This window comes from Panthera tigris, chromosome E2 (genome assembly GCF_018350195.1).
Source record: "Panthera tigris isolate Pti1 chromosome E2, P.tigris_Pti1_mat1.1, whole genome shotgun sequence".
NCBI lineage: Eukaryota > Metazoa > Chordata > Mammalia > Carnivora > Felidae > Panthera > Panthera tigris.
This window is the reverse complement of record NC_056674.1, coordinates 8,093,968-8,118,859: the sequence shown is the minus strand read 5'-3', so window position 1 is coordinate 8,118,859 and position 24,892 is coordinate 8,093,968. Positions and strand designations below refer to the sequence as shown.

Below are 24,892 nucleotides of genomic sequence, written 5' to 3'. Positions count from 1 at the left end.
AGAAAGCCCTCTTGAGAAATAAATTGATTTGGGGCGCCTGCCTGGCTCAGTCAGAAGAGCATGCGACTCGATCTCGGGGTTGTGAGTTTGAGCCCCATGTCAGGTGTAGGGGTTACTAAAAAAATAAAGTTACTTAAGTAAAAAAGTGAGCTGATTTAAAGGGAAATGCATGGCACGCGTTTATGACAAAAAATGGACAGTGGTGTCCAACTGAATGAGGTGGGGAACGCGGATGTGACTAAGGCCTGGCATCCTGTCAGCGGATAACCATCGCCGGCATAATTGTGTCAGGACGAACCAGATTAATGCTGTGGCTGAACAGGTTTCACTCACCCGTGCTACGTGTCCACTGTGGATCGGTGGTGGTGGGGAGGCGGTGGGGCTGGAACTCGATCCACTAGAGAGGCCAGGCTTCCCTTTTTGAGTCTGTGCATCCTTCGGGTCACCTGAGTGAGAAAGCAGCTTCAACACCTTGCATTTCCCCGTCTCCCCCTTCAGGCAGAGCAGGACTCGGGCTCTGCCCTGGGGCCGGGGGGACAATGCAAAGTTTTTGCTGCATTTTACTTACGGCAAACTTCCATTCATGGCAAGTGATACTGGTTGTCCACTCGCAGTCGCGCTTGAAAGGCTTAAGGGGTGTTGATTGAAATAGGTGGGTGAGGAGGGTCCTGGCGCAGGCAGCTGGTGTCTCAGGCGGGCAGAAGGTGACCACTCTGCGGAACCCAAGCCGGTGGCGGCATGCGGACACCTAACGTTGAGAAGATCCTGCTCTAGGAAAACGACCTAGGAACCCACTGTATAAAGAAAGATGAAGGTGGGGGCGCCTGGGGGGCTCCGTCGGTTCAGCGTCCGACTTCGGCTCAGGTCACAATCTCACGGTTCGTGGGTTCGAGCCCCGCGTCGGGCCCTGTGCTGACATCTCGGAGCCCGGAGCCTGCTTCGGATTCTGTGTCTCCCTCTCTCTGCCCCTCCCCCACTCATTCTCACTCTCTCTCTCTCTCTCTCTCTCTTTCTCAAAAATAAACATTAAAAAAGATGAAAGCCGATGTGCCCTGGCTGAAGGGGTATGAGGAACACCACACCCTCCCCCCCCCCCCACCACCGCCGCAGCCCCGGGGCACAAACCTCTCTCTGGGAGGGGCTTTCCGATGCTCCCTTGGAAAGAACACGAAGCCCTTTGACAATATCCCAGGCTGGGTTGATCACCGAGATCTGAGCACCCGGCAGAAATCTTGTGGTGCTCCCTGCCGGGGGGGACTCCCCAGGAGGCTGGGAAGAGCAGGACTCCTGAAGGAAGTGGCTCTCCACCTTGTGCCACCGTGGCCCAAGTGACCAATCCCCCGTGCACCTCACGGACACCGGGGTACAAGATAAAAGCTGTTGGCGCCGCCGGTTACAGCGAACGCCTATCACTCACCTTTCTGAGACCCACCCTTCACCTCCCCGGCAGCCCTGTCTTCTCTTGGCGACACGTGTAGTTCGGCATCCCCCCGCATTCCCTCCCTGTTCTACGCAAAGGATATATGGCCTAGTTTGGCCAGCCAGCCATTCCCTCCCTCCGCCACTGTGATTGATGCAGAGATGGGCATGACCTAAGCTGGGCCAAGCACAGTGACCCTCGGAACCTTTGCTGAGGGGCGCCTGGGTGGCTCAGTGGGTCAAGCCAATGACTGATTTTTTTTTTTAATTAAAAAAGGGTTCTTTTAATGTTTATTTATTTTTGAGAGAGAGAGAGACAGACTGTGAGCGGGCAAGGGGCAGAGAGAGAGGGAGACACAGAATCCGAAGCAGGCTCCAGGCTCCGAGCTGTCAGCACAGAGCCCGACGCGGGGCTTGAACCCATGAGCTGCAAGATCATGACCTGGTCTGAAGGCAGACGCTTAACCGACTGAGCCACCAGGCACCTCTAAGTGTATGACTTCTGATTTCGGCTCACGTCATGATCCCACAGTTCGTGGGGTCGAGCCCCACGTAGGGCTCTACGCTGACAGAGCGGAGCCTGCTTAGGATTCTCTTTCTCTCTCAAAGTAAATAAAACATTTATTTTTTTTAATGGTTTTAAACTTATTTTTGAGAGAGCGGGAAAGGGGCAGAGAGAGGGGGACAGAGGATCCGAAGCAGGCTTTGTGCTGACAGCAGCAGGCCCAACGTGGGGCTCAAGTTCATGAACCGCAAGATCATGACCTGAGCTGAAGTCGGATGCTCAACCGACTTAGCCACCCAGGCATCCCAATAAATAAAACATTTTTTAAAAAGCGTCTGACTCTTGATTTCCACTTGGGTCGTGGTCTCATGGTTTTGAGATCAAGCCCCGTGTTGGGCTCTGTGCTGGGCGTGCAGCCTGCTTGGGATTCTCTCTCTCCCTCTGCCCCTCCCCCTTCCTCTCTCAGAAAAAACAAAACAAAAACCCACGAGGCAGTTGCTGGTGCAGCCACCTAGAGCTGCTGGGGATGATAGTGGACGAAACGGTGCCCAGAACTCACACGCATCTGGAAGCACAACGTGGCCTTATTTGGAAATAACGAACAAAGGGTTGAGATGAGATCATACTGGGAGTCGGGTGAGCCTGAGAACCTACTATGTTCTACGCAGTGCTCTAGGTGCTGGGGACATAGTGGTGAAAGACACACGGACCCAGCCTTCAGGGTGTCAGGGAGCAAGCAGTCAACAGGAGACCCGTCACAGGAAATTATGATACGTGCTATGAAGTAAACGGGCGAGGGGCTGAGACGGAAACAAAAGGGCAGCTCTGATCAGGAAATAAAATGATTTGAGAACGTAAATACGCAATAAACACCATATAAATCTCAAGTGCACTGTAAAGAAATACAGTAAAACCTTGGTTTGCAGGCATAATTCATTCCGGAAACGCACTTGTAACACAAAGCACTTGTATAGCAAAGCGACTTTCAAGAACCATTGGCTCAGTTGTGATCATGTGACAGTCAGCATCGCACAGCTCACGTTGCAAGACCTCGCTCGTTTATCAAGTTAAAATTTATTAGAAACGTTTGCTCGCCTTGCGGAACACTCGCAGACCAGGTTTACTCGCAATCCAAGGTTTTACCGTATTAACGTATGTATAGAAGCTGAAGGTTGCCTACCTGTAGATTTATTCTTTCCAGTGTTTAGGACAATCTGAGTTGGGGTTTTCTTTTACTTGCCGTTGAAGGCATCCAGAAGTGCCAGGATAAACAGGATGAATGCCTTGCTTTGGGTCCTTTTGGCTACTTGGGTAAGTATATTATCCCTATGGTTTGAGCTATTTTGAGTTTTCTGTACTTGAAACCCAGGCGTCCTTGGTAATATAGTCTTAAACTATTCTGGTTTAAAAAAAAATAAGGAAGCTGGATCAGACAACAAGACTGGCAAAGGCAAGAATAAAAATTAGCTTCGTATGGGGAGCCTGGATGGCTCAGTCGGTTAAGCGTTGGACTTCGGCTCAGGTCATGATCTCACGGTTCATGGGTTTGAGCCCCGCATTGGGCTCTGTGCTGACAGCTCAGAGCCTGGAGCCTGTTTCGGATTCTGTGTCTCCCTCTCTATCTGCCCCTCCCCTGCACGCTCTGTCTCTGTCTCAAGAATAAATAAACATTAAAAAAATTTTTTTTAATTAGCTTTATTTAATTATGTATTGTTTTTTATTTTTGAGACAGAGCACAGGCAGGGGAGGGGCCGAGAGAGAGGGAGACACAGAATCCGAAGCAGGCTCCAGGCTCTGATCTGTCAGCACAGAGCCCAACGTGGGGCTCAAACTCACGAACTGTGAGATCATGACCTGAGCCAAAGTTGGACGCTTAAATGACTGAGCTACCCAGGCGCCCCAAAATTAGCTTCTTTTATACTAAAATTATACGTATTCTACATTAGTATGTTAGTTAAGGGGTGGGAGTGAGTCTTTGTGAAGGGAGTGGGCTAAATATGCTAAGAAAGGTAGCTACATCGAGGAGTACATTATGAGGAGGGGCTTAAAGATGCTACCCTGCTGGCTTTGAACATGGAAGGGGCCACCAGCCAGGGAATGCAGGTGGCCTCTAGAAACTGAAAATTCGCACCATAAGACGTGTTCAAAAATGCAGATGGAGGGGCACCTAGGTGGCTCAGTTGGTTGAGTGTCCGGCTTCGGCTTTGGTCATGATCTCATGGTTCATGAGTTCCAGTCCCACATTCGGCTGTTGTCCCCACGGAACCCACTTCAGATCTTCTGTCCCTGCCTCTCCCCCTGCTGCACCTCCCCTGCTTGTGCACTCTCTCTTTCAAAACCAAATAAACATTTAAAAAAAACAAAAATTAAAATGCAGATGGAATAAAAATTTAATTGTCAAAAAGTCATAAAAGTACGAGACTAAAATATAGGATAATCTTTTTCATAATCTTGGGGGTGAGGAAGGCCTTTCTTAAGTAGGCTGATCGTAGGCCAAAAACTATAAGAGAAAATACAAATAGATTTGAATACCTAAAGATTTTTAAGTTCTGTATAGCAAAATACATCCCAAGCAAAATTGAAAGAGCAACAACAAATCAGGAGAAAATATTTCGAATGTATATGCCAAAAGGTGAACATGTGTAATGCATAAAGACTTGTTCCTATAAATCAATATAAAAAAGCAGCCCAATTAAAAGTGGGCAAAATACAGAAAAAAGCAATTCAAAGGCTAAACGTCGACAAACACATAAAAGACCATTAATCTCACTATTGAGAGGACATATTTACTTATTAGAAATATTTTTAAAAGGCTAACAGTGCGTAATTTTTGAAGAAAATGGGGGAACAAGTAGGCATTTGTATACCCTTCCAGGAGTCCTGTAAATTGGTTCATCCTTTTTTGGAGGATTATTTAGCAGTAATTATCAAAATTTTAAACATGGATGTTATATGGCCCCATAAGATTCTTTCTAGGCGTTCATCTTATGGAGATATTTTGCACAAGTGTCAAACAGTAAATTCCAATGATGAAAAAGAAAAACAATCTCAATGTCAATTAATAGGGATTGGTTACATAAATTCAAGAAACCCTAGTATGAAGTATTATGCAATTGTTAAAAAGGAGGAAACATATACATATATATGTACATATATACGTGTGTGTGTGTATATATGTATGTATATGTTTTGCATTATCATGGGAAAATACCCACATTATACCAAGTGAAAAAGTGAAAAAAGTTACTTCTAAAATCCTATGTGTGGGTGTGCCTGGCTGGCTCAGTCAATAGAGCATGCGACTCTTGATCTCGGGGTTGTGGGTTCCAGCCCCACGTTGGGTGTAGAGTTTACATAAACAACATAAAAATCTTTAAGAAAAATAATGTGTGTGTGTGTGTGTGTGTGTGTGTGTTATACCAGACACATTGTGTCTATCTTTATGTGGATATATCTTTGGAATGAAGATTTATAGAGAGCCATAGCCTTCATTTTTGTGTTCTATGAATTATTCACCATAAACAAGTATTTCCTCAATCATGAAAGGAGTCATACATTAAAAGAAATACATGGGAAGATTTTTTTTTCCATTTTTTAATGTTTTTATTTTTGAGAGAGACACAGAGCATAAGTGGGGGTGGGGGGCAGAGAGAGAGAAGGGGGAGACCACAGAATCCGAAGCAGGCTCCAGGCTCCGAGCTGTCAGCACAGAGCCCGAAGTGGAGCTCGAACCCATGAGCCATGAGATCATGACCTGAGCTCAAGTTGGACACTTAACCGACTGTGCCACCCAGGCGCCCCTAGAAATACACGGGAAGCCTTTTAAACATGGTAATAGTTACCACGGATGACATTGGTCAGACGCAGTCCCAGCCGCCGCTAGTCAGAATGCCAGTTGCTACAGAACTTCTGGGAAGCCATTGGCACACGTGTCTGGGATCGTTGAAACATTCTTTGACCCCATGACCTCCCTGCCAGGATTTCACTTGGAAACTGGTCAGGTGCTCAGCCAAAGACTTCAGTAGAAGGGATGTTTATAATAAAGTCAAAAACTGGAAACAACTAAAATGTCCGACAGGGGATTGGCTGATTCACTGGCTGGATAAACATACACTATGCAAATCCCCCAAATGTCTGGTTGTTAAAGATTATTTGATGACATGGGTAAATCATGATATTTGAAGATAGGGGCCTGTGATATAAAGTTGAATACATTAGAAGTATGCTAAGTGGCATATTCAGTATACCCCAGATTTATTTTAAGCATTTTATAATATTATAAAGTTTTTAAAGTAGGAGAAGTGTATCCAAACAGTTAACAGTTATCTCTGGGGAGCACTGAACTTTGGGTGACCTCTGGATTTTCCGGATCTTCTAAATTTTCTGTAGGAAGCATGTATTGGTTTTTATAGTAATAAACATCATTTTAAGAAGGAAATGTTATACATGCAATGTGCTCAATCCCAATAGAAGGACACAGCCTCGCTTCTGAGCCTGACTACGTGGGCTTGAATCCATACTCCGTGAGCTCATAGCTGTGAGGCTCTGGCTACTTCATCTCCCTGTGCCTCAGTGTCCTCACCCGCAAAATGGGACGATACAGCCCCGAACAGGTGGGACTGTTGGAAGAATGAGGACTCATGACATACCAAGGGCTTGGGACGGAACCTGGCACACAGTTAAGTTACCGAAAACACTAGCCATTTGATATGTTTGACATAGGAAAAAATTATGGATGATCAGTGCCGGTAAAAATGGAGTGGAAATGAGTGGAAATGTGGTCCCCGTGCCCAGCTTGCCAGGTAGACAAGGTCCAGCTCACTTGGGAAGCAATCTGACAAAACGTTCCAGGAATCAGGAAAATGATTGGAATCTTGCTCCTGTTATTCCCGTCCTGGGACTGCGACGTAGAGAAATAATCTTGGAGGTGCTCATTATAACATCATTCATAACTGGGAAAAGCGGTGAACAACCTGTCAATCAGGGGCTTAGAACAAAGCCTACACAGGGGAATGGATTTGTAAATCATTTTACACCCACCAATGAAATATCGTTAGCCCCAACAATGATGAGTACGAGGTGTCTGTAGTTACAAAGGACAATGTTCATGGTATAATAAGGACAAATCAGAGAAGCCAACATTGTTCCTACACTCTGATCACAATGAAATAACATTTATTTTTAAATGACATTTGAGGGCGCCTGGCTGGCTCAGTCGGTCAGGTGTCCAGCTTTTGATCAGGTCATGATCTCGCGGTTCAAGGGGGGTGTGAGCCCCGCGTCGGGCTCTGTGTGCTGACAGCTCGGAGCCTGGAGCCTGCTTCGGATTCTGTGTCTCCTCTCTCTGCCCCTCCCCTGCTCATGCACGGGTACTCTCTCTCTCTCAAAAATAAACATCAAAGAAAAATAAAAATGGCTGTAAATATGTGAAACGTATTCAGTATTTAAGCCAACTGCGGATTTTGCCATGAAATTTGTAGCTTAAAGTTTCAAAGGAAACTAAAATCATCTAGTGTTTACGTTCAGGTGGCTACGTAGCTTGTACTCGAAAGGGTTTATCTTTCCAGCTGTGTTTTTTTTTTTTTCCTTGAATTTTCAGGCTCCGATTTCATGAATGGTCAGTAAATTTGAAAAGTTCAAAGAGACCTTATTAAAGATATCAGATGAAGGGGCGCCTAGGAGGCTCAGTTGGTTAAGCGTCCAACTTCAGCTCAGGTCGTGATCTCGTGAGTTCGAGCCCCACGTGGGGCTCTGTGCTGACAGCTCAGAGCCCGGAGCCTGCTTCCGATTCTGTGTCTCCCTCTCTCTGACCCTCCCCCGTTCATACTCTGTCCTCTCTCTGTCTCAAAAATAAATAAACGTTAAAAAAAAAAAGCTATCAGATGAAGTTACATTCCATTTACACCACCCTTTGGGGACACTGTAAGGCTGAGAAACGGGAGAGAGGCTGAGATTTTACGGGGGGGGGGGGGGGGGGCGCGCCAAAAACGATCAGAAGCTGTCCCAGCTGGTGACACCCTGTGTCATCTTTTTGTAGGAAACAGAGAAAGCGACTCTCACAATACGTGGTGTTAGGGTCCCTCTCCGGGAGGGAGGAGGTTCCCGATGATGAAGGCCGAACCGAACCCAGCAGCGGGACCACCGGTCGGCTCCCTTCTCAGGCTTTCTGGCCAGCGGGCGCTCTCTGACCACCGGCAAGCTGTGTGCCCCAAGCCAAGGCTTTCTCCAAATCATCGCAGACGTAGGCGTCGCGCACGGCGTGGAGTCTCCGGTGTTCAGTCAGGCGTGGACTCCAGCCGAAGTCCTCCCCGCGTGCCTTACGCACGTGGCGACCGCCACCCGTGTGAACCTTCTGGTGTTGCATCAGGTGCGAAATCTGGGTATAGGTTTTCCCGCAGTTGTTACACTCGTAGGGCTTCTCCCCGGTGTGAATCCTCCGGTGCTGAGTGAGGTGGATGCTCTGGTTGAAGGCTTTGCCGCATTCCTTGCAGGCGTAGGGTTTCTCCCCAGTGTGAATCCTCTGGTGCTGAGTCAGGGATGAGTGGTGACCGAACGTTTTCCCACACTCTTCACACTTATAGGGCTTCTCGCCCGTGTGGATTTTCTGATGCTCGATAAGGTGGGTGCTGCGGCTGAAGGCTCTCCCGCACTCCCCGCACTCGTACGGCTTCTCCCCGGTGTGAACCCTCTGGTGCTGGATGAGGTGGGAAACCTGGGTGTAGGCCTTCCCGCACGCCCGGCACTCGTACGGCTTCTCCCCGGTGTGAATCCTCTGGTGGCGTGTCAGCGACGAGTTCTGGCCGAAGGTTTTCCCACAGTCGTGACATCTGTAGGGCTTCTCCCCGGTGTGAATCGTCTGGTGCTGGGTGAAGGACGAGGTGTGACTGAAGGCCTTCCCGCACTCGTCACATACGTAGGGTTTTTGTCCCACGTGAGTGCTCTGGTGCCTCATGAGGTGCGAGATCTGCGTGTACGCCTTCCCGCACTCGTGACACTCATAGGGCTTCTCGCCGGTGTGAATCCTCTGATGCTGAGTCAGGGAGGAGCTGTGGCCGAAGGCTTTGCCACACGCGTGGCACTCATAGGGCTTCTCGCCGGTGTGGACGCGCCGATGCTGGGACAGGGACGAGCCGTGGCTGAAGGTCTTCCCGCACTCGTGACACCTGTAGGGCTTCTCTCCGGTGTGGATGGTCTGGTGCTGGGTCAAGGAGGAAGTGTGACAGAAGGCCTTGCCACACTCACCGCATCTGTAGGGCCTCTCCCCCGTGTGGGTTTTCTGGTGGCGGGTGAGGTGGGACACCTGCGAGTAGAACTTCCCGCACTGGTCGCATCCGTAGGGTTTCTCCCCCGTGTGGCAGCGCCGGTGTTTGAGGAGGGAGGAGCTCTGGGTGAAGGCCTTCCCGCACTCCTCGCACCCGTAGGGCCTCTCGCCCGTGTGGATCCTCTGGTGCTCGGCAAGCGAGGAGCTCTGGGTGAAGGTCTTGCCGCACTCGCTGCACGCGTACGGCTTCTCTCCCGTGTGAACGACGTGGTGCTGGATGAAATAGGAGCTGTTGCCGAAGGCCTTCCCGCAGTCACCACACTTGTAGGGCTTCTCTCCCGTGTGAATTCTCTGGTGCAGGATGTAGTCTGAGTGGTAAGCGAAGGCCTTCCCGCATTCCGCGCAGCCGAATGGCTTCCTCTCCAGCAACGTCCTGTGGCGTCTCGGGCCCTTTCGCGGCCCGTCCCTCTGCCGGGCCCTCTCCCCGGCCGGGCCTCTTTGCTTGCGGACGCGGGCGGAGGCCCGCCTGAGGCTTCGCCCCAGCTCGTGACCGCCGAGGCCTCTCTCCCCACGGACGGCTTCCTTGGGAGTAGCCGACAAACACCTCAAATGCCTCTCCTGCCTCCCCCGGTCCTCCGACCGGAGGCCACACGCCCGGGACCCCCCCAGTCCGGCATCTCCCAGCGCGGCCCTTAAACCGCCCCCCGTCTTTCCCACTGGGGAAGCGGCCTCTGCAGAAATGCTCTTTTTTACAAGCGTCTCCTGAGTCGGTGCACACCTCGTCTCCAAGTCTGAAAGAAACAGAAAATGTGAATATTGCCCACGTCGGGACACAGGAAGCTGATTACAGGGCACCGGCGCTGGAGACTTTAGAAGACGAGTTTCAGGGACGCCTGGGTGGCTCGGGTGGTGAAACATCTGACTTCGGCTCAGGTCATGATCTCACGGTCCGTGAGTTCGAGCCCCGCGTCGGACTCCGTGCTGACAGCTCGGAGCCCGGAGCCTGTTTCAGATTCTGTGTCTCCCTCTCTCTCTATCCCTCCCCTGCTGGCACCCTGTCTCTCTCTCTCTCTCTCTCTCAATAACAAATAAACAGAAAACAATTGACAAAAATGAAAGACAAGTTTCACGGTTTATGTTGCTGTTTCAAAAGACATGACACAGATTCTTGTCGTGGCCTCGAGATATAAAAAGGACTGAGTTGTATAGGTGTATCTACGTGTAAACGTGCGTATGCATGTGCGTGGCGGACTGGAGGGTTTTCCATTTATCATATTTGCTTTTCGATTGTGACAAAACACATACAACATAGAACACGACATCTCAGTCGTTTCTAGATGTACCGTTCAGTTGCATATATATATATACATTCACGCTGTGGCGCAACCAGCCTCGCCATCCATCTCCAGAACTTTCTCATCTTCCCAAACTGAAACACTATACCCATTAAACACTAACTCCTGTTCCCCCTTCCCCAGCCCCTGGCAAACACCATTCCACTCTGGCTCTACGAATCTGCCCGCTCTAGGCACCTCATGTAGGTGGAATCATATGATGTGTATCCTTTTGTGTCTGATTTATTCATGTTTTTATTATATACTTTTGTAATTAAAAAATACGGTCAAGCTTTTGGGGTAACATGTTAAAAGCGGGGGCACCTGGACGGTTCAGTCAGTTAAGCATCCATTTCAGCTCACATCACGATCCGAGGGTCATGGGATCGAGCCCTCCACGATGAACGTGGAGCCTGCTTAAGATCTCTCTCTCTCTCTCTCTCTCTCTCTCTCTCTCTCTCTGTCTCTCTCTTCCCCCCCTCTGCTCCCCTCTCCTACTTGCACTCTCTCTCTCAAAATAAAATAAAATAATATAAAATAAAATAAAATATGAAAAAAGTAATTTTTTGAGAAGCAAGCATGATTATGGGGAGATTTCCATTTCCTGCTTTATTCCTTCCTTAGATTTTCAAAGTTGCTGAGATGAACACAAATGACTTTAATTTGATCAAAAGATACCAATAAATATTCAATGTATGTGAGGCTTTTATAGCCCAACCTCGCAACTTGGAGAAAGGGGAGTGTAGAGGAGAGACGATAAGCAGGAAGTAAAGCCATATGGAATCTGCTGAAGGGGATTGATTTTTTGATGCCAGCAGATTTGTTCATGGGATACCTCTTTCATGCAGTTTTTTTAATTTTTTCAAGTTTATTTATTTTGAGAGGAAAGGAGAGAGTATGTGTGCGTGAGTGGGGGAGGGGCAGAGATAGAATCCCAAGCAGGCTCCGCGCTGCCGGCACAGAGCTTGGTGTGGGGCTCAGTCCCACGGACTTCAAGATCATGACCTGAGCTGAGATCGAGTCAGATGCTTTAACCAACTGACCCAGGTGCCCCCATGAGCTACCTATTAATTGTACAGTTGTTACTTACTTGCTAACCACAGTGCTGGGGGGACACGCCTCTGTGCTGAACGAGACATCTGACCCTTGCCCTCAGAGAGGGGGAGGGGCTTGCACTTGGACATTTTGGACATACCCTCCTCGTCTCCATAGCATTCCTGCCCTTGAAGAACCACTGTTACTTAGATAAAATAAATAAATAAAATTAAAAAATACATAAAATAAAATAAAATAAAATAAAATAAAATAAAATAAAATAAAATGAAAAAAGAAAAATAAACTACTCTTATAAAAAAAAAAAGAACCACTGTTCCCCTTTCCATGTAGTCTTGGTGGGGCTGTTAATCACAGTCTCCCCCACCCCATTTAGAGTAGGCATGAGACCCAGGCTCACCAATCCGAATACCTGAATGCCCACCCAGGAGTGCCTGGGTGGCTCAGTGAGCTAAGCATCCGACTCTTGGTTTCAGCTCAGGTCATGATCTCGCGGTTCATGAGTTTGAGCCCCGCATTGGACTCTGCACTGCAGGTGCGAAGCCTGCTTGGGATTCTCTCTCTCTCTCTCTCTCTCTCTCTATCTCTCTGCCCCTCCCCCACTCACACTCACACATGCGCGTGTGCTCTCTCTGTCAAAATAAAACTTAAAAAATATATATTGATTAAAAAAAAAAAAAAACAACGTTCAGACAGGGACAAACAAGTGCTTCAGCGGGGTCAGGACGCGGGGTACAGCCATGGTGGACCGGGATGAGACGTGAGGCCAGAGATACCACAGGCCGGGCCACACGGGGCCTCCGGTTCTGGGCGTGAGGGGCCACGACTTGCCCTCGGGGGTCCTAGGGAGCTACGGGGTGGCTGTGCGCAGGGGCGTGGGATCAGCCCTGGGTGCAGGCAGACCCCTCTGGATCTGTGTGAGATGCACTGGAGGGCATAAGCCTGAGGGGGGAGGCCGGGGGGAGGCTGTGGTGAGGGGTAGGGGGGCAACCCCACCCACAACACGGTAGACAGCGACAGAAACAAAGACGCTTCGACCCCCTCCCCTCATGGAGTGCGTGGGCCAGTGGCGGCAAGAACCCGGCTTCCTGTTCCCCAGCGTGTCAGGCTGGGTCCCACCTCTGGGTCTTTATACAGATGCTCCCCAATAAACAATCACCGATAATCATCGTAGCCTGTTCTGACCAGGGGTTACCATGTGCCAGGCGCTGGGCTACACTTTACGTGTTAATCCGTTTATCCTTTCCAACCCTGGGTACTATTATTCACCCCACTGTGCAGGCGAGGAAACTGAGGCACAGAGGGGCTAAATGGCTTGCCAGAAAGTCACAGAGCCAGGAAGTGGTGTGGCTGGGATTCAAACCCAGCGCCCACGATCATGGCGTGTGCTGCCTCACTCCTGTCACTGATCACGACAGACAGGGGAGGAAGACGGCCTACACCTGCTGGACGTCCTCACCCACCTGGACAGGTCATTTGCCAGCCTTCTCTCTTCTTCATCCTGGGCTCCTCCCCTCGCTCCAGACGGGAGATCACGTCGGGTTTGAACCCTGGAGGCCCTGCCCCTAGAAAAGACACAAGATTTGGCCAGTCATAGGGAGGCCTCAGGGCTGGGTCCCAGGCCCTGGGTGTGCCGGGGAGATGCATGCATTGGGTGCCTACTGATTAGAGGCTCTACTGGTCAAAGCAAGACTCATTTGTTGAGCGCCTACTACATTCCAGAAAGAGCCTGAGCCCTGACGTCACTATTTAAGGCTCTGGCTCTGTGTTGTTCAAGTTCGATGTGAAACACGCACCGCATTTTGAAGACTTATTATGGAGAAAGATGTAAAACATCTCATTAGTAATTTGTGTGTTGGTTATGATTGCCACACATACCAAAACGTTCACATTTTGGACAGATTGGGTGCAATGAACCATATCACTGAAATTAATCTCATCGGTTTCTTTTTACTTTTTCTATGCCGCGATGTTTAAGCTCACTGATTTCTCTCTTCCTATAGGGGGCTGAACAGTGTGCCCCCCAAACTTTGTCCACAGAAACCTCAGAATGTGACCTCACTTGGCAAATCGGGGCTTTGAGGATGTAATTCGTTCAGACGAGGTCCTGCGGGAGTAGGTCGGGCCTTAGGGGATGATGCACAGACACCCTTGGGCAGGGGAAAGGTCATGTGAAGACAGAGGCCGAGATCGGGGTGATGGGGATACAAGGCGAGGAACAGCAAGGGTCACCCGGGACCTCCGGAAGCTGCATCCAGGAAGGACTCCGCCCTGGAGCCTTCAGAAGGAGCAGGACCCTGCCTCCGCCTGGATTTTGCACGTCTGGCTTCTGAACCGTAAGGGAACGAATTTCTTCCGTATTAAGCCACCAGGTTTGCGGTGATCCGTTACACAGCTGTGGGAAACGAACGCATCTCCCTACTGACCGTTCCCAGGAGCGGACAAGCTCCCGCCTGAGAAGGCGAACCTTCCTCCCGCTGGAGAAGTGAGGAAGGGAGAGAACGGATGGAGATGAGATCGAGGAGGCCGGCAGGGGCCAGGCCACACGAGGGTCTGAAGCCGCTGAAGGCAGGGCCCAGGACTGGTGGGCGACTGTCCCTGAGAGGGGAGGGTGGGCAGACGAGGAGGGGGTCTGTGGGGACGTCGTGAGCTCAGGGGAGGCCACTAGCTGCATCCAGTTGGAGCTCAGGGGACAGACCAATGGGACCTCGTTCTGTACACACGAGTTGTGCAGAAAAGGCTCACACGGCAGGCTGCCTGCTCTTTCTGGAAAGCCCTGCTCACAAGGCTACCCTTGGCTGGCGTTTGGGAAGCTGGATTTCAAGAGGGCTCCCAGTAGTTCCTGATCGACAGGAGAGGCTCCCGGCGCCTCAGCTGTTTGTGCAAACACTGTGGCTTCTGCCCGACACCTGCTTTCCTTCGGGGAGTCGGGAGCTTGGTCCGTGCCAGGCGGAGGCTGCTGACATGACCAGACCTCGGCGAAACCCTGGGCGCTGACCGGGTCTCTGAGTGTCCCCGGTGGACGACACCTCACACGTGTTGACACGTCTTGTTGTAGGTCCTGTGTGACTCAACGGGGAGGGGACTCTGCCCTGGTTGCTGCTAGACTTCGCCCCGCGTGCCTTATCCCTTTGCCACCCGTGCTCTGTGTCCTCTTGCTGCAAGGAATCTTGGCTGTGAGCACAGCTACGTGTGAGGCCTGTGGGTCCTCCGAGAGAACCACCCGAACTTGGGGGCTCTCCTGGGGCCCCGACACAGGTGCTTAAGCGAGTTCTTGGTGAGTTTGTCCAGGGAACGTGTGTAAGTGAGGACGGCTGAGGAAGCGGCCTTCAAACCACCACTGCTTCCAGGGAAAAGGCAAGACAGAAGGACCAGAAAAACAAACTGAGGGGAGATGGAGGCGGACAGAAAGACAGACCATTGAGGAGGCCAGAGAAGGGCCAGGGGAGGAGGATAAGGCCAGGTCAGGGCTGGACTGCAGGGATGGAGAGGGGGCGATGAGCAGATTGTTGGGGGGCAGAGAGGACGTGGTGGGCTGCTGGGAAGGGGCTGGGCGGAGTGAGGACGGTCTGGGCTGGGGGATGGGGGGGCCCGGAGGATTGGAGCAGGTCTGTGTGCAGACGCTGAGCTCAGGGTAACAAATGTGAGAGGGACTTGGAGGGGCGCAGGAGGCGGGTGGACCGACAGTGTAGGGCCAGGAAGACACATTTAGGGGACAGCATTTATGTGCTTTGGAAAGATTCTAAGATGCACCCCGATGAACATCCAAGGAGCACTTGGAGTCCGAGATTCTGGAACAGGCATTCCAGGAAAGCGTGAGAAGAAGGTGGGGGCACAGGCTGAAGATTGTGCAGGACAGGTAGAAGACTCGGGGCCCTTGGGGACACTGGGACTCTAGGAGAAGCCAGTGGAGAGAGAGAGGGACAGCCAGAGCCCAGCCAGGAGGCACCAATTAGAGGAACAGAGAGGGAACCACATGACCTCAGCAAATGCCCCCAGTGGGTGGGCACAAAGGAGATGAAGGCAGATGGGGACAGGGCCTCACCCAGTGAGAGAAGGTTCTGGTAGTTCTCCAACATCACGTCCCGATACAGCTCCCTCTGGCCAGGACCCAGCCAGCCCCACTCCTCCAGGGTGAAGTCCACAGCCACATCCTTGAAGGTCACTGATTCCTGCAAAGGCCAATTTTACAGGGTGGAGAGACCCATCCTTCTAGAACTCTGGGGCTGGAGAGGTCATGGGCCTAGGGCCTACCACTGCTGGTGGTTGAAACAGTTGGAACATTCTAGGCTGGAACGTACTGACTCAACTGATTTGAGACGACTGAGTAAAGATGGCCTACAGAGGGTCACCTGGGTGGCTCAGTCGGTTAAGCGTCCGACTTCGGCTCAGGACATGACTCACAGCTCGTGAGTGCGAGCCCCGCGTCGGGCTCTGGGCTGACAGCTCAGAGCCTGGAGCCTGCTTCGAATTCTGTGTCTCCCTCTCTCTCTGTCCCTCCTCCACTCATGCTCTGTTACTCTCTCAAAAATAAACATTAAAAATTTTTTTTTTCAATTAAAAAAAAAATGGCCTACAGAAATGCAGAAAGTCTAAGGCAGCTGCTAGCCCAAAGGCACCTTGGAAGAAGATAGACAAAAGCTCCTTTTCTGCGTGACTCTTTACTGCCATCTGTTGGAAAGTTGTTACGATATGCCAATTATTTTAATATATGACAGTTGACTGCCATCTGCATGAAAATTGCCATAAGGGGCACCTGGGTGGCTCAGTCGGTTAAGCGTCCAACTCTTGATTTCATCTCAGGTCATGATCTCCCGGTTTGTGAGTGCGAGCCCTGCATGGAACTCTGTGCTGACAGCCCAGGGCCTGCTTGGGAGTCTCTCTCCCTCTCTCTCTGCCCCTCCCCACTCGCTTTCTCTCTCTCTCTCTCTCTCAAAAAAACAAAACAAAACATAATAATAATGATAAACACTAATAATAATAAACAAATAAATAAACTGGAAAAAAATTGCCACAATATACCAGTGTGTGAGGTGTAAGATGTGAATCTCGCCACTGAGATGAGGCACCCTTGTGCAGTGTGTAACCTGCATACCTGTATGTGACAACCCTAAGAAAGGTTTTTTTTTGTTTTTTTTTTTTAAATTCTCAAGCCATTGTGTACAAGAGCGATTCCTGAGTGGCACTCCATCCCAGACTCAAGCCAGGATCCCAATTCCCATCCCCAACTCCAAGGATAAGTCTTGGGGGTGAAGCAAAACCATCCACTGCCCTCTTCATCTGGCCACCCAAAGGCTCCTGGGCTTTAGATGACTGATTTTTAGACTGTGTCCCAGCTCAGGGCATCCTGCCCCCGTGCCCTCTCCTCCCCGCACCTCCCAGCCCCAGAGTCCCTCCCACACTCGCCCCTTCCCCACCATTAGGAGGGGCGGAAGATCTTCGGGCCACAGGCAGAGATAAGTATGGCTCTCTGAGGGGGCCGTAAAATCATCTTGGGGAAGAGGAAACCCAGACTCACCTGGTCCTCAGCCATCAGGGTCCCGGTGGCCACTGCTGGGTCCTGGGCGTGTGCCTCCAGGAGAAAGGACCAGGTCTAAGTCCGCAGGGCTGGAGGAGGAGACTGGAGCAGAGAGGGGGTCAGCTGTGGCTCAGACAGACAGACACTGTCCCAAAGATGCCTCATGACAGTGGGGGCCCTGGTCTCCTAAGAGCTGGAGCCAAGGTCAGGACAGGCTGCCTGAGGCCCCCATTCCCCACCAGCAACCACTAGCAAACGGGGTTCAGCTCACTGCACTATTTCTCAAAGAAGTAGCTAGAGGGGCGCCCGGGTGGCTCAGTCGGTTGAGCGTCCGACTTCGGCTCAGGTCACGAACTCACCGTTCGTGAGTTCGAGCCCCTCGTCAGGTTCTGTGCTGACAGCTCAGAGCCCGGAGCCTGCTTCGGATTCTGTCTCCCCGTCCCTCTCTGCCCCTCCCCAGCTCATACTCTGTCTCTCTCTCTCTCAAAAATAAATAAAATATAGGGGCGCCTGGGTGGCTCCGTCGGTTAAGCGGCCGACTTCGGCTCAGGTCACGATCTCGCGGTCCGTGAGTTCGAGCCCCGCGTCGGGCTCTGGGCTGATGGCTCAGAGCCTGGAGCCTGCTTCCGATTCTGTGTCTCCCTCTCTCTCTCTGCTCCTCCCCCGTTCATGCTCTGTCTCTCTCTGTCTCAAAAATAAATAAAAAACGTTAAAAAAAAAATAAATAAATAAATAAATAAAATATTTTTTAAAATTAAAAAAAAAAAAGAAGAAGTGGCTCGACTTATCCCCAGATGAGGAAATGGAGGCACAAGAGGTCAAGGCCCTTGCTCAAGATCATAGAGGTGTCGAGTGTCAGAGCAGGATTCAGACCCAGAAGTCTGGCTGCAGAGGCCAAGCCCCCTTTTGATCCCGACTCCTTTCTCTTATGGTAAAATACACGTAACACACCCTGTACCATTTTAACTACTCTAAATTCTACAATTCGGTGGCATTTAGTACGTTCTCCATGTTGTGCAACATCACTACTATCTGGTTCCAGAACATTTTCATCATCACCCTAAGAGGAAACCGTGCACCGTTAATCAGTGACTCCCAAATCTCCCTGTTCTGTGCTGCCACTCCAAGGCCAGCCCCAGACAACCACTCATCTTTCTGTCATAATGCATTTGCCCATTCTGGACATTTCATAGACATGGAATCGTGTAATATGTGGCCCTTTGTGTCTGGCTTCTTTCGTTTTTTACTTAAAAACATTTTTTTTCATGTTTATTTTTGAAAGAGAGAGCAAGAGAGGGCACGAGTGGGGGAGGGGCAGAGAGGGAGACACAGAATCCCAAGGAGGCTCCAGACTCCGAGCTGTCAGCACAGAGCCCGACGCGGGGCTTGAACCCACGAACCTCGAGATCATGACCTGAGCCGAAGTCGGACGCTCAACCGACTGAGCCGCCCAGGCGCCCCTGGCGTCTTTCATTTAGCCTGTGTTCAGGGTTCATCCATGTTGTACCACGTGATAGGGCTCATTCCTTTTTATGGCTGAGTGGTATTCCATTGTATACGGATCTGCCATTTTTTGGAAAGCTGCTACTATCTGTCTTATCAATCCTGCATAAGGATCCTGATCTCCTGCTGAAGATGTTGTTTAAAGAGGGGCGCCTGAGTGGCTCAGTCGGTTAAGCATCCAACTCTTGGTTTCGGCTCAGGTCATGATCTCTCGGTTTGTGAGATCAAGCCCCACATCTGGCTCTGTACTGAACGTGGAGCCTGCTTGGGATCTCTCTCTCTCTCTCTCTCTCTCTCTCTGCCCCTCTCCCCTCCACTCATCCCACTCATGCTCTCTCTCTCTCTCTCTCTCTCAAAACTGCTGAAATAAAGTTTAAAAATCCCCAGGGCACCTGGGTAGCTCAGTCGGTTAAGTGTCCGACTCTTGGTTCCGGCTCCAGTCATGATCTCATGGCTTTGTGGGTTCAGGCCCCATGTTGGGCTCCACGCTGACATTGAGGGGGGACTTGCTTTGGATTCCCTTTCCCTCTCTCTCTGCCCCTCCCCCACTTGTGCGCGCGTGCTCTCTCTCTCTCTCAAAAATTAAAATGAAATTAAGATTATAAAGCTTCAAACTGGTACAGCCACTCTGGAAAACAGTATGGAGTTGCCTCAAAAAACTAAAAATAGAACTACCCTACGACCCAGCAATTGCACTACTAGGCATTTATCCACGGGATACAGGTGTGCCGTTTCGAAGGGACACATGCACCCCATGTTTATAGCAGCTCTATCAACAATAGCCAAAGTATGGAAAGAGCCCAAACGTCCATCGATGGATGAATGGATAAAGAAGATGTGGTATATGTATACAATGGAGTATTACTCAGCAATCAAAAAGAATGAAATCTTGCCATTTGCAACTGGAGGGTATTATGCTAAGTGAAATTAGTCAGAGAAAGAAAAATCATATGACTTCACTCATATGAGGACTTTAAGAGACAAAACAGATGAACACAGGGAAGGGAAACAAAAATAATATAAAAACAGGGAGGGGGACAAAACAGAAGAGACTCATAAATCTGGAGAACAAACTGAGGGTTGCTGGAGGGGTTGTGGGAGGGGGATGGACTAAATGGGGAAGGGGCACTAAGGAATCTACTCCTGAAATCATTGTTGCACTAGATGCTAACTGATTTCGATGTAAATTAAAAAAAAATTTTTTTAAAGATTATAAAGCTTAAAAATCCCTCCCCCAAAAAATATCTCTGCCAAAGACAAGTTGGTGTTCAGACTATGGTCACCCCCGCTCATTCATCAAATACGCTGAGACTCATGTGAGGGTGACATACTCATCGGAGAACAGAACGATGGGTGACGTGCGGCTCTGCCCTAAAGGGGCTCCCTGCCCGGTGGGGGAGGCAGGCCTGGACATAGACCAGGTGGTGGGCTGAATAATGGCCCTAAAAAGATATCTTGTAGGATGGACCTGTGATGTGATTAAGTTAAGCACCTTTAGATAGGCAGATTATCCTGGATCATCCGGGTTGGGTCCTAGGTGCAATCCTAAGTGTCCTGATAAGAGGGAGACAGAGGGATATTTGACTCAGAGGAGAAGGCCACGTGAGGCAAGTCAAGAGAAGCAGAGTCAGAGAGAGAAGACGCTCTGCCTCCAGCTTTGAAGCCAGAGGAAGAGGCCTCACCTAACGAACGCGGAAGCCTCTAGAAGCTGGAAAAGGCAAGGAAACGGATTGTCCGCTAGAGCCTTCAGAGGGAGCACCACTCTGACCCCCTGAACTGTAAGAGAACAGATCTGTGTTGTTGGAAGCCACCAAATTTGTGGTAACTTGTTACGGCAGCAACGGGCAACTGATACAGTCTAGAAACAAAAAGACTCAATCTCCTGTGTGTTTCCAGGCAAACGCCTCACTACACCCAGTGACACAGGGGCCAACGCAGTTCAGGCTGAAACCAGTAGGTGAAATCCTGATGCGGAACAGAGTCTTACAGGCTCTCCTGTATCTCCTCACGAGTCACTTAATAATTACAAAAAAAGAAAGGGCTCCTGGGTGGCCCAACCAGTTAAGCCCCCAATTCTTGATTTCACCTCAAGTCATGATCTCACAGTTTGTGGGATCGAGCCCCTCGTCTGGCTCCGTGTGGACAGCATGGAGCCTGCTTGGGATTCTCTCTCTCCCTCTCTCTCAAAAATAAATAAACAAACTTAAGAAAATAATAACAAAGAGAAGGCAACTTTAGAGTGGAGGCCCCTGGCAGACACCAATGCAGCCAGGTGATCAAGGCGGTCATGACCAGTGATGGAGGAACAGACATCACAGGGCTCCTGATCTGATGAGAACACAGCATCCCGCCTAAGGTATTCCTGCCAAACCGAAATCTAATCACAGGGAAACACTGAGCAAAGCCAAACTAAAAGACATTCCAGAAGAACCTGGTCCATAATCTTCAGCATTGCCCAGATCATCAAGACCAAAGACAGACTGAAAAACTAACTGTTCCAGAGACCTAATACCTAACGCGGTGTGTGATATGGGATTTTCTTTTGCCATCGAGGACATTATTGGGACAATTAGCAGCATCGGAAGGTCTGTGGATTAGCTAATAGTTTGTACCGATGTTACTGTCCTGATGAGATCACGGTGCTGAGGTTTTGGAAGAAAATGGCCTTGTTTCTAGAAACAAACAAACAAACAAACAAACAAAACCAAAACACAGGCTCCTGAGGAAGGGGGCTGCACAAAGAGACGGGGGCTGAATGGGGGTTGGGGTGGGGGGCAGGGAGATCAGAAAGTGATGAGAGACCCAGATAACACGCTCAGGATAAGGAGGACAGAGGCGGAGGGCGTGACTGTGCGGAGTACGCGGAGGCTTTCGGGTCAGACATCCCAGGGTGTGATCCCAGGCCGACCCCTGGGACCTGGGAGAAGCCGCGGAGTCTGTTTCTTGACCTGCGAAGTGAGGAAACGTACAGGATCCCTTCGGGGAGACCGCGCTCGCCTGACTTCAGGCAAACAGCAGGCGCCCAATTCCTGCGCGCTGAGATCCTCCAAGCGGCGCGGGGGCAGAGGCGCCCGGGGGCCCCCTCCAGAGTGATAGGAGGGGGCGGGACGCCGCCCACAGCGCCCACCCAGGCACGACTCGGACCCGCCTCTGAGTGCCCGCCAGCCTGCCTGGCACGGCCCGCACCCACCAGCTCAGACTCCGGGCCACCAGGTCGGGACTCACCTGTGCGCCCCCGTGGGTGGCGCTGGACGGCCAGGCCTTTACCCTCCCTCTGGCGGGTCGCGGAATGCGCCTGCGCGGTTGCGGTCTCGGAACTATTTAAACCTTGGTTCTTTAAACGCGGCTTCGCAGTTGGACTACATTTCCCAGGAACCTCTGCGGGTTCACCCTCCTCCAGACCTAAGGTCTCTACGGGCGGGGGAATGCTGGGAAATGGAGTCTGGGAGTACGATGCGGGGCCGGGGGGAACCCGGTACTGAGAAATATCTGGCTGTACTGACACCGTCAGTAATATTCCCATTTTAGCTAGAGTCTTTTAACTGCCCTCCACAGGAGGTGACGTCAAAGTCCATTTAACCCATTTAACCCAAGTTTCCCCTGTAGCTGAAGTCCACAGGACCCGTGGAAGTTCACCCCATCTAAACTGATGGTGAATGAATTGAGTCTGTCACTGAATTATGCAATATCCCTGGGCATCCGCTCCCTGTTTGCCTCAGTGTCACCTGTCACCTAACACCTCTATAGGAAATAGACCCCTACGGTGGGAGCTGGAAGATGTGTGTCCAGGAATGCAAGGATGGTTCGATATTGGGCTATTATATAATTTGCTAATTGATATACAAAGTAATATATAATCATGGATATGAAAGGGGTTTTGAGCATGTTCAGTAGTCATCCATTTCTACATAAACTTAGTATATTTAAGAATGGGCCCATCTTGAACAGTAATGACAAAAATCTTAAGGAGTTACTTGTCTCTCCCTTGTTTTTAATTATATACATATAATCAAAACCCAAAACCAGGCGTAATGCTAAAACACCAAAAGCTTCCCCATGAAAGTCAGAACAAACTGTCCGTCCAAATAGAACAAACCATCTAGCATTACCACTTTTGGAAAAACTATCGGTGCAGTTAGACAAGAGAAAGAAAGGGTATATAATTGGAACGGAGAAGTCTGGGATTTCATCCTTCTTTGAATATGATATGATTGCTATTTTGGAAATCAGAGAATCTATTGAAATATTATGATAAACCATAAAATAATTAAGTAAAATTACCGGGTACAAAATTAATCAATAAAAACCAATAGGTTGGGGCGCCTGGGTGGCTCAGTCGGTTGAGCGCCTGACTTTGGCTCAGGTCATGATCTCGCAGTCTGTGAGATCAAGCCCCGCATCAGGCTCTGTGTTGACAGTTCAGAGCCTGGAGCCTCCTTTGGATTCTGTGTCTCCTTCTCTCTCTGCCCCCACCCCTCCACTCTCTGTCTGTCTCTCTCCCTCAAAAATAAACATTAAAAAAAAAAACACAATAGGTTTTCTCTTTTCAAACAAGAATGATGAAAAATCTAATGGAAAAAAAGGGGGGGTGGTATTTGGATTTTAGTGCCAATAAAATTTGCCTGATAGATTTGAATTGCTTTGTGATCTGGGGAAGTTCTCTTCCACTCTCTGCACCTAGGTTTTCTTCGCTATAATCCCTCATTAGGATAATGTGTGGCAAATAACTCTTCCTCAAAGCCGTTTCCCTTTCTGTGCACACAGCTAGACTACATTTCCCATATGCCTTTGCAGTCGGGGGGTGGTCACGTGACTAAGTTCTGGCTAATGAAATGAGAGAGGAGACACGTATGCCACGCCCAGACCTCCCACTTGTTACGTTCCCCAGTCTTTCTTCTTCTGCTGAAGTCTTATGTTGAAGATTGGGAGGAGCCTAGGTCCCTGAATTGTCACTTGGAGGGGGCCATCTCCAATCAGAACCGACTAATAAAAAGTTATTTTCAGTTATATAGACTCAGGGGAGTGATGAAATAGGCAGTATAGCCTGCCTATGAAATGTTATCAAGCCTGAAATAATTATGATGACTGCACGGTAACAGGGGGCGACACTTGCGAATGAAGGTTAAAAGAAGAAAAACCTCAAAGTTATATATCCTTCATGTTTGTAAAGATGTAAAATATACGTGTACACACGAGTAAAAGTTAGATGAACCATGGGCAAAACGGAAGGAGACTAGCTGTCACTTACTGACAACAGGCAGTGAGTTTTATTAGCTTATTTAACTCATACAACCACCCCGTGAAGATGTGTCAAACAGCCCCAGAGAGACCTTTGCAGGCCCAACACTCAAAGACCCAACGAGTGACAGAGGGTCCAGTGAAGCCCCTCTTCCTACTGCCAGACTCCTCAGCTCTGCTGCCCTCTCCCTGCCCATGAACTTGGTCCTGGCTCAAGCCTTGTCCTCACATCCTAAAACTTCACTGCGGTCTCATCCCAATCCTCCTGGCCCCCCAGTGTCTCCCCTCCAGGCTCTTTCACACACAGCCCCCAGAATGGTCTTTCTGCACCCAGAGCAGATCCAGCCCTTCCTCCGCCCTCTGCATCTGAAGTTCCGTGAGCCTGGAGTCTGCCTTGCTTTGCTTCATGACATTCTATCTTAGTCAGCTCAGACAGCCATGACAAAATACCATAGACTGAACGACTTAACAGAAATTTATGGTTTTTCCTTGGTACAGGAGCATGTGGAGAGAGAGCTCTGGTGTCTCGTCCTCTTTTTACGTGGCCATTAGCCCTACTTCTGTCCTTAACTAGCTCTGGGCCTTGTATGGGTTACCCGAACCCTCCCTGTAGGTATCCTTGTCTCTACAGTGGGGGAGCAATGCCTCCTTCATTGGGTGGTCATGCAAGTTAAATGAGCTCAATGACATATGTCACTTTCATCTGCATTTCATTGGCTGATGCAAGTAGCACGGTTGCAATGGAGTTCATATAGCAATCCCAGGGAAGGGTCCTGATTGGTCCTTCTTGGATCTTGGGCCCACCCCTTGGACCAATCACTCTTGCTAGGATTAGGATACAGGATAAAGACATGGTTACAGGTAGTTAGGACCTAGTGTAATAATACGTGTGCTTGATGGGAGATAGCCCAGGGCAACGTATGAACACAGAGGAGGGCCTTCAACCCAGCCTGGACAATCACGGAGGACTTTTGGAGGAGGTCTCAACTTGGCTGTAACTTGGAAGACAAGAACTAATGGGCGAAGAGACATAAATGTGACCAATGAAGGCAGAGAATGAG

At 49.9% G+C, this 24,892-nt stretch overlaps 1 protein-coding gene across 1 annotated transcript in view; it reads right to left on the bottom strand.

The window, feature by feature from the left end:
• Window positions 1–7,957: 7,957 nt before the first annotated feature.
• LOC102959896 (zinc finger protein 135) overlaps window positions 7,958–24,892 on the bottom strand; it is a 31,258-nt gene continuing 14,323 nt past the window's right edge. Inside the window, 4 exon segments of the mRNA XM_042970465.1 lie at window positions 7,958–9,976; window positions 13,036–13,137; window positions 15,618–15,744; window positions 17,091–17,179. Of these exon segments, the coding sequence (XP_042826399.1) occupies window positions 8,082–9,976; window positions 13,036–13,137; window positions 15,618–15,744; window positions 17,091–17,179 (2,213 nt within the window). The 3' untranslated portion in view covers window positions 7,958–8,081.